Source organism: Thamnophis sirtalis, unplaced genomic scaffold (assembly GCF_051295495.1).
Source record: "Thamnophis sirtalis isolate CommonGarterSnake01/CBP01778 unplaced genomic scaffold, rThaSir2_p1.2 scaffold_4, whole genome shotgun sequence".
Lineage (NCBI taxonomy): Eukaryota > Metazoa > Chordata > Lepidosauria > Squamata > Natricidae > Thamnophis > Thamnophis sirtalis.
The window spans coordinates 108774644-108784868 of NW_028261384.1; the positions used below are offsets into that span (position 1 = coordinate 108774644).

The following is a 10225-nucleotide window of genomic DNA, read 5'->3' on the forward strand; positions in this document are numbered from 1 at the left end:
TACTTTAGAAAATACATTTTTGGTAGACTGCACAGACACAATATATTGGCAATTCATATGTCTAACATTATCAACAAGTTCAAATTCTTTTGTTTTCTTTTAAATTCCAGGATTTGATGTTTTTATCCTGGACTTCCAAACTATAAGCCACTGACTTTTGAAAATTAAAGACAGGTGGATAATTTGTTTTTATTTAGCATTTCATTGCTGTTTTATTCTATTTTAAATGCAAAGTATAAACTACTTTGATTTAAAGTAGGCAGATTGTAATGTGCTAAGCAAAAAACCTGCAACCATGTAATAAATGTTTTTTTTAAACATAAAATGTTGTATTATTAGAATGAAATTATATTTTATTTACTAATGTTTGTACATTTTGAAGATATAGTCAAAGGAATCATAATTTTGTAGGTATCTATCATAGTTCACTATTATATTAATCATTGATATATTTCATCTACTCTAATCTTTGGAGACAAGAAAATGAAGCAAACTATTTTAATGTGCAAATAAGGAAGATTTTAGACTTAAAATAACTATATTGTCACTTTGAATGTATACTAATTGGCATACATTAAAATAGAATTTCATTGCAAACAGCTCTTACAGGGTAATTAACACCTCCAATATACACTACATAAAGATGACAAAATAAGAAAAAAATAAAGACAAAATTATGCATATTCCCCCTATATATTATATGACACAGAGAAATAACACAGCCTAGCTCAGATGAATACATGAACATGGTGAGAAAAATGAATCTTGCAAGTTTACAAGATGGATGGCATAGGGCAGTGATGGTGAACTTTTTTGGCTTGCGTGCCAAAAATGGGGGGAGTGTAGGAGGGTTGTGTGTGGGCGTGCCACACCCATAATGCAATGTATGAGCCCCAGCATGCATGCGCACATGACAGGCAGTCTCCGCATTTTTGCATGCTTTTTTTCTCCCTCCCCAGGCTCCAGAGTTTTTATAGGAGCCAGAGGAGGGCGAAAATAGGCCTCCCCTGCTTTCCTGAAGCCTCTGGGGCGCAAAAAACTGGTCCCATGGGCAAACCAAAATTTTGAAAATGGACTCCCAGTTTGCTCATAGAGCCAGTTTAAGTCCTCCAGAGCCTTCAGGGGCCTTCTGGAGGCTTCCCTGTGAGCAAACCGGAAGTCACTTTTGGCAAAACCTTTGGCCCTGTTAAAATCATGCAATGCACCAGAAATGTTATGCAATTAATTCAGTGGTGGTATTCAAGTAATTTAATAACCAGTTCTCCTAGGGTCAGGTTGGCCATCATGGGTGGTATGGTCATCCTCATCCTCCAGGTCTGCTGCACATGCAGGATGAACCTCTCGTGATGGCCAATCTGACCCTGGGCAAACTGGTTGTTAAATAACCACCATCATCACCCACTGTTAAAGTGGATCCTGAATGCTGTGCTGCAATGGAGAAATGGGAAATGGAGTAGCCAGCACAAGGAAAGCAGGAGGAGCAGAGAGAACAAAGAGGAAAAGTGGCCTCCTCCTTCCCTCATGCTGGCCACTCTGTTGCACATTTTTCCATTTCAGTGTTGCACCATGGAGCTTGCCCCACCCGCCACCACCCAAATCCCCTCAGTTCCCCAAGAAAATTGGTCAAAGAAAAAGATTCCATCATGCGCTGAGTGCCATAATTAAACTATGGCTTCCTAAGATTCCTTCTGTGTCATTGGAGAAAGTGAGGAGGGTGAATCAAAGCATCTCAGGAATTTATTCAATTTTGGAAGATGTTGGTTTGGATACAAACTTTAAATTGAACCATGGAAAATATCCAACTGATTTCAATGGCTCAGTATGAACAGTATTTAGTTCTATTCTATTCTTATTGGATTGTTATAGATATGTTAGTAGTAAATTTTACTATGTTTTTTAAGAAAACAAAAGAAAGTATACATATATCATATTATACATCTAAGAACAGCATTAGCTCTTGTTGAAATATATTTTTTATTGTTAGAATGCAATTTTCGTAATCCAATGTTCCTGTTTACATCACTAAGGCTAATGAAGAATTAAATGCATGTATGAAACAGTAGTTTGTGTCATTAATAAATTTCAACCATTACAATCATTTGGGCCAAGATGGAAAATTTAGGAGGAAACAAAATAAATCTGGTTATATTTGTAAAATATCTTTACAACCTTTCTTAATTAGCAAGAGGAAAATTATTACCTGAACAGAATTGAAACAATATGAAAACATGTCCACATCTCTGCTTCAGCTTTCATTGCTGATTCTAAAAATGATTCAATGTATATGTTACTCTTTGTTTTTGAAAATGATGATAAAATAAAGAAAAAAATAGTTACAATAAACCTTTCATACATCCTTACATTTCATTTTTCATTTTTTTTCAAAAATGTCATCTAGCTTTAAGACAATGTATCAACAAGTTTTATTTTGTTCTACACATTTTCTGATATAATATCCTTTTCATTGCAGCTTTGACCTCCTTGTTTCTTAAACTGTAGATAATAGGGTTTAATGTTGGTGTGATGACTGTATAGGAGAGGGAAAGAAACTTTTTTGTGTCTGGAGAGTACTTTGACTTGGGGTTGAAGTAAGTAGATATAGCTGTGCCATAAAATAAGGTTACCACCAGAAGATGAGATGAACATGTTGAAAAGGCTTTCTTCCTCCCCTCTGCTGAGGACATTCTCAAGATGGCAATAATGATGCAGATGTATGTGAATAATATAAGGAGGAAAGGAAACACTATGAATATCACAGTAGTTGTGAGAGCCTCAATTTGAACAATGTATGTATCAGCACAAGCCAACTCTAACAGTGGGGGACTATCACAAAAGAAATGATTAACTGCATTAGGCCCACAGAATGGCACACTAAAAACAGTGACGGCAGATACAGTAGAGTTAGGAAAGGCTAAAAACCACGAGGTTGCAGCTAGTTGAAAACATACTTTTTTGTTCATAATTTCTGGATAGCGTAATGGATTACAAATGGCAACATAGCGGTCATATGCCATTGCAGCAAGAAGGCAGCACTCAACTGTACCAAAGAAAAAAAAGAAATACAACTGTGTGAAGCAGCCTATATATGAAATGGTCTTCTTCTGCAAAATAAGATCACCTAGCATTTTTGGAACAATTACTGAATTGAAACAAATATCTAAGAGAGAGAGATTTCGGAGGAAGAAGTACATGGGACTATGAAGTGCAGGGTCTACTGTTGTGACAAGTATGATGAGGACATTTCCAGTCAGAGATATTGTATAAACAAGAAAGAAAATTATGAAAAGGGGTACTTGAAGCTCAGGGTAACTGGAAAATCCTATAAGAATAAATTCTGTAACGCTAGTTTGATTGCTTATTATAATTGATCTTTTCCATGCCTTTAGCATTATTTGGACGGTGATTCTCTGACCAATTTGATAAATTCTTCTACAAGTTTTTTCTTTATCCCATGAGGTACTCCTCTTTATGAGCAGATAATATACAGGCAATTTTCTAAACAAACTTTGTTGTCAATCTCCTGAATTGATTTCTTTCTATAAGAAAATGATATAAGAATTATCATTAATTAATTATAATTATATAATAATAAACATATACATTTGGGAGATGGCTTAGAAAGAATAATAATCTTTTTTTTACCTTCTTTTTCTAATAGTTGGGGGAAATTTCTCCATTTTAATCAGGGAAAGAGTAAAATATTTGCTAGAATGACTAGCAATTATCAGCCAGGAAGTAGCAGAAATAATTAATGGATATAGTGCAATCTTTCCATAGCTTTCCATTGCACATTATCTATTTTCATTTTTTTGAAATACTTTTTCCTCAAAGGCTGTCTTCTAAAATGCTTATCTATGTATAAATAGATGTGTATAAATATGTATATTCTTATCATGGATGAGAAATTAATGATTCCTGAGATGAATATACATATATACATAAATAGTTACATATATACATAAATAGTTACATACATACATACATACATACATACATACATACATACATACATACATACATACATACATTTTGCTGCTTTACACCAGAATAAATTGTTTTGGGGTCCACTCCGGAATGAGTTTTAAGGCTGTTAATTATAATGTTTAGGTCATCCTATTGAGCCGCATACGTTTTTCATTGGATTTTATAGACATTTTGGAGTTCCCACTTCCTAATACAACAAACATTCCTCATTTAAAGGGACTGAAGATTTACAGAAGAGCAAGACACTTTTATTCCTGGGACAAATTATGCAGACTTCACATATGAATTGCAATACATTTGTTACATGTTTTAGAAATATATTTGAGAGCAATTCTTTTAACATAAGTCTAACTTACCAATTAATGAATTACCAAAACATCTTACACAATATATTTAGCCTAAAATAGGTAGCAAAGTGAAAGACTGAAGCAGCAATAGTTATACATACATACATACATACATACATACATACATACATACATACATACATACACATACATACATACACACACACACACACACACACACACACATATATTATATATATAATCAGTTTTTGCAACTACAAAATTGTGCTATCAATAAATTTCCACTTCACAGCAATGATTGCTATCTTTGATTCTGAGGGCAATGGATTGAAGGGGATTTTCCACATTTGTTTTATTGTTTGATGATAACATTTTTTAAAATAAAAGGCATGGTAAAGCTCAATTTACAGATATAGAAAAGGAAATTAAATTTTCAGACTTACATGTAAGTAGTGATGGCTAAGTGTGAAATGATGTGCTGATTAGTATTTCTTATCTTATCTTAGTTCATTTAGTCCCTGTAAGTATTTATCTTCCCCACTTATTGCTTTCTAGAATAATTACACAATTATACAATATGTCACCAATTACTTTCTTTATAAAACAATATAATCTTTAAATGTGAGTTTCAATGTAAGTTATCCCTACTTTTTCATGATTATCTTCTTCATTATTTATGTGTGCTGATATTGCATATTCTGAGGAAGAGGAGGTGGTGGAAGAGGAAGAAGAAGAGAATAGTAATGATATCAAAATAGAAGGATAGATTCAGGCAAAATGTTAGAGGATTTGAAATTATCTTCCCACTATATCAAATAATAAAGTTTCTCATTGCATCAGTTTTAATTTGTAAAAGACCAAAGATATATTGATTGCTTTTGTTCTAGGTTCAGCTAGATAAGTTAAGCTAGAAAATAAATAGTCAATTCATCAACCAAATAATTGATAATCTCTCTATATTTTGCCAGCCTTCTCTTTCTCTGATTAATTGAATGGCCCAATTATCAGTAGTCCAGAAATATGAACATTTAAACTACCAATGATTATTGCATTTCATTCAAAAATTGAATTCCTTGTTTTGAAAACTCCAGTACAAAAACACTATACTCTTAGAAATACAGAGTTTTATTGTCCTTACCACGTTCGCTGATAAGAGATTCTCACAATTGTATTATTAGAAGATTAGCTCTGGAGAGCTACCTTTAACTTGTTATTTCTTGTTGTTTTCTCCCTGTCATGTATTCTTAAAAAAAAATCCAAGTTGATTGACTCAAGCTCAAGGGAGACACAAAACCACTGCTCCTGGAGCAATCTCGCTATAATGGTTGGAGACACTTTCTATTTTGTAAAAAAATAAACATATAAAAGTGATTTGTGAGTGCTTCCTATTCTTAACACTATTCTATTGTTACCTCTATATACTATTATGGTAGTAATTAATATTACAATATATGCTATGACACAGTTTATACTACACTCTATAATTTTATAGAGTATATAATAATATATTGTAGTATAATATATAATTTTATCTAACATATAATAAATGGAAATTTATTAAATTTCTATTAACTATTATTCTATTAGGATTATTATAACCTATGTTCTATATTATTACGAATATGCCTCAATGTTTCCATCTTTTTAAGACTGTTCTGTCTCAAATATCCTGACTCTGATCTTTTTTCCTCTTTTTCTACCATTGGCCAGCCAGTAGAGTCTTGCCTTGTGGTTATAGTTCTTTCCCTCTCTTTTGGATAGTCCACTCCTTCTAAAGAAAAAAGTCCTTGTTTTGTTGATCTATTTTGTAAGCTGGTGGCTACAGAGCTCCACAACACATATCTCCTATGTTTGCTCCTCAACTCCTCTTACACCTATGTCATGATTGCAGCATTATTGGTAAACCTGTAATGTTGACTCTAGGGAGAAGGTTCAAATGGGAATGAAACAAGGCACACATGGGCTTACAATTTTGCTTAGCACTCTTCCGCCGTCCCATGCGGGAAAATGTTAAAACAATACCTCTGGGTTTTAATTATCATGTTGGAAGGAAATTATCCAGAATGTAATCAATCAAGTGAGTTAGAGATAATGAATACAAAAGAATACTTTGATTAATGCCTCAAAATTATTTCAATTCCTATCTTCAATATGCTAATGATTCAGAAAGAAAGAAAGTAGAAAAGATTTGATTAATAAAATTAAAGAAGAAAATTTTGGTCTCTTTTTGAACATTAAAAGGCCAAGTTCATGACCCCTGCAAGAAAGGAAAACCTCAACATAGAAATTGATAGTGAAGAGATAAATTCAATAGCAGAGTGGAAAGGGACCTTGGAGGACTTCTAGTTCAACCCCCTGCCTAGGCAGAAAACTCAATACCATTTCAGAGAAATGGCTATCTAACATTGTCTTAAGGACTTCCAGATAAAATATGTGGAAAAATAATTTTCCTAGGATTGCAGATAGCTAGTGAATGCAGCACAGAAATGAAATGATGGATTTCACTGGGTCACATAGCAATGATGATGGATATGAGTTGAATATAAAAAAGCAAGGACATCAGCCTTGCTTCTTATTATTTTCCCATAGCTATCTATGATTGTGAAAGTTAGATCATAAAAAAGCAAGATAGGAAAAAAATAAACTTATTTGAATTGTGATGCTATAGAAAGCTCCTATGAATTTCTTGGACAGCAATGATGAGAAACAAACAAGTAATGGAGTTGTTGCAGCAGATTGTGGTTTGTAATGTACTTACGAAAGAGCAGGACTTGAGACCACGAAAGTGAGAAAAACAGGTTTATTGGATGCATCGAGTTCAGCGTGTTCACACACCAACATCTGAACTGTCCGGGCTGATTTCGTACCAACAATTTTCTGCAACTTCTCTGTTCTATCTCTCCCCCACGTCTGGCTTCCTGTGCCCCTCTTTTACAGAGTCTTGCCACACTGTTCAGCCCTATTTGTAATACTTATGAGGAAGTTGGAGAGAAGAGTTCACTCCAGTTAAAAGTCAACTTTGGGACTCCAGGGCACTAGAATAAAAGCCAAACTAAAATGAATTTATAAGGTCCATTCTATTAAGACCACCTAACCTGGCCAGCCACTGGTGGGTTTACCTGTGCAATCCCTGCTGCATCATTCCCCCCTATTGAAACTTCACCCAATCCTAAGATTACTGTGTAGTTTCATAAATGGCAGGTTCCTCTCCATTAAGCATGAGCCCAACATATTTGCTTGAGCGTCCTTCTTTTGAGCATCCCATCAGGGCCAGGACCTTTGCAGTAGCCCATTTCTCCATCAAGAGGGGTAAGGAGTTTGTGATAGTGGACAAAGATTGGCATAAGGCAGGGGATGATTACACAGCCTGCTGCGATCAGGCCAATGAAGGCAATGATGGCCTGCAACCTTGGCAATTTTGGGAACCAGGAGTTAAAAGTGGAGGTTAAATCAAATCCTTTCCATTCCTGCCCTGGGACATGAGTGAGTGGCCTCATTTCTGTGGTGAACTGCTTAATGACACTTCCAGTCTCATCAATTTGAAGGCAGCAATTAAACAAATTGAACTTCCCACAGACCCTCCTTCCCTTGCGTGGAGGTAATCAAGAGCCAATCGATTTTGGTACACTGCAGTACAGAGTTTGTCAGTGGCAGTGGAGAGGATATTTAAAGATTTGTCAATCCTCTCCCCAGCCAGGTCCAATACTGCCTGCAAATGCATGATCCAATTGATCATGTAAATGGGGGTGCGGTAACCCCAAGACCCATCCTCTGCCCAAGTGGCCCTCCCATAGGTGCATACGATTCTCTCTGAGTTCTACATGTCGAATTTCTCGTATCCAGCCAGTTCCTTACAAGGAAAGTTAGAGAACGCTGTGTCTACCTTCCTCTTCTGACGGATGGGGCTCACTGAGTCATACACCAGGACCCCTAGCACCTGTCGTGATTGGATGGGCAACAGAAAGAACGAAAGTTTTATCCATCCAAGAACACAGGGAGGACTTCGTAGGCCAATGTGCCACGAATCCAATACATGTTCTCTGGGGCTTCCCAAGTGCCAGATGGGGTTTGTGGCTTTTTTCCCATTTTGTCCTTCTGTGGACCCTGCAGGCATTGAGTGCATTCCAATGGAGAGGGGGTAATGGCCTCCCTTGTGGCCCTGGGTTCCCTTGGGACTCCCTTTTCCTTCCCTTGTGAGCCGCCCATCCCACCCTCCTGAGGGGTGCATGTGGGATGGGAGTTCCTACCCTGTTGTAGGAGTGGCTCCAGAACCACCATTCCCTTTCCCTGTGTGTTTAGGGTGGCTATAGCTGTTCTGCTGAGGGTCTTGTCAAGTGTCCCCGCATGGCATTGATATGTTTCCAAGTAGTTGGAAATAGGAGGGACGCGGGCGAACCTCTACAGGGTAAGGCTGAGGAATATGTCCAATTCTTGACGGACAAAATTGCTCAGTTTCGGTCGGACTTGGACTCCATCTCTGCGGATCCAGCCGAGACACAGGGGGAGAGCTTGGCAGACCATCTCTGGGTTGAGTTTCAGGATGTTGCCTCTGGGGATGTGGACAAGGCCATATGAGCTGTGAGTACCTCCACCTGTATACTGGACCCGTGTCCCTCCTGGCTGGTTGCCAACAGCAGTGAGGTGACACGAGGCTGGATCCAGGAGGTTGTAACCGCCTCCCTTCGGGAGGGGCACTTCCCCACCGCACTTAAAGCGGCGGTGGTGAGACCCCTCCTGAAGAAACCATCTTTGGATCCAGCCGTTCTTAACAACTACCGTCCAGTCTCCAACCTCCCCTTTCTTGGGAAGGTTGTTGAGAAGGTGGTGGCCTTCCAGCTCCAACGGACCTTGAAGGAAGCAAGTTATCTTGACCCCTTCCAGTCCGGCTTCAGACCTGGTTACAGCACAGAAACCGCTTTGGTCACATTGACCGATGATCTCTGGAGAGCCAGGGATGGAGGCCATGCCTCCATCCTGGTTCTCCTTGACCTCTCGGCAGCTTTCGATACCATAGACCATGGTATCCCTCTGCGACGACTGCAGGAGGTGGGAGTGGGAGGCACTGTTCTGCGGTGGTTCTCCTCCTACCTCTCGGACAGGTCGCAGTCGGTGTTGGTTGGGGGGCAGAGATCGTCCCTGAGGCCCCTAACTTGTGGGGTGCCACAGGGTTCGGTCTTATCCCACCTACTATTTAACATATACATGAAACCGCTGGGCGAGATCATTTGGAGGCACGGGATAAAATACCATCAATACGCGGACAATACGCAGTTGTATCTGTCTGCCCCGTGCCAACTCAATGAAGCGGTGGACGTGATGAACCAGGGTCTTGAGGCCGTTAAGAACTGGATGAGAGCTAACAAACTGGTACTCAACCCGGACAAGACCGAATGGCTGTTGTTTTTCCCTCCCAATAATTTGGCCAGTGTTCCATCGCTCAGGCTGGGGGGTCAAATTCTACACCCCTCAGATAGGGTTCACAACTTGGGAGTCCTCCTGGACCCACAGCTGACTTTTGACCACCATCTGTCGGCTGTGACCAGGGGGGCATTTGCCCAGGTTCGCCTGGTACGCCAGTTGCGACCCTACCTGAACCGGGAGGCTCTCACAACAGTCACTCGAGCCCTTGTGATCTCTAGGCTGGAATACTGCAATATGCTCTACATGGGGCTGCCCTTGAAGAGCATCCGGCGACCCTACCTGAACCGGGAGGCTCTCACAACAGTCACTCGAGCCCTTGTGATCTCTAGGCTGGAATACTGCAATATGCTCTACATGGGGCTGCCCTTGAAGAGCATCCGGCGACTTCAGCTAGTCCAGAATGCGGCCGCGCGAGTGATAGTGGGCGCACCTCGGTACGCCCACATAACACCCATCCTCCACGAGCTGCGCTGGCTACCTGTTGATCTCCGGGTGCGTTTCAAGGTGCTACT

The 10225-nt window shown here is 39.0% G+C and overlaps 1 protein-coding gene across 1 annotated transcript; it reads right to left on the reverse strand.

The window, feature by feature from the left end:
- Window positions 1-2423: 2423 nt before the first annotated feature.
- LOC106546261 (olfactory receptor 10A4-like) lies at window positions 2424-3206 on the reverse strand. Its single transcript, XM_014063098.2, has one exon. The coding sequence runs from the start codon at window positions 3189-3191 to the stop codon at window positions 2424-2426; it is 768 nt and encodes a 255-aa protein (XP_013918573.2). The 5' UTR covers window positions 3192-3206.
- Window positions 3207-10225: the final 7019 nt, after the last annotated feature.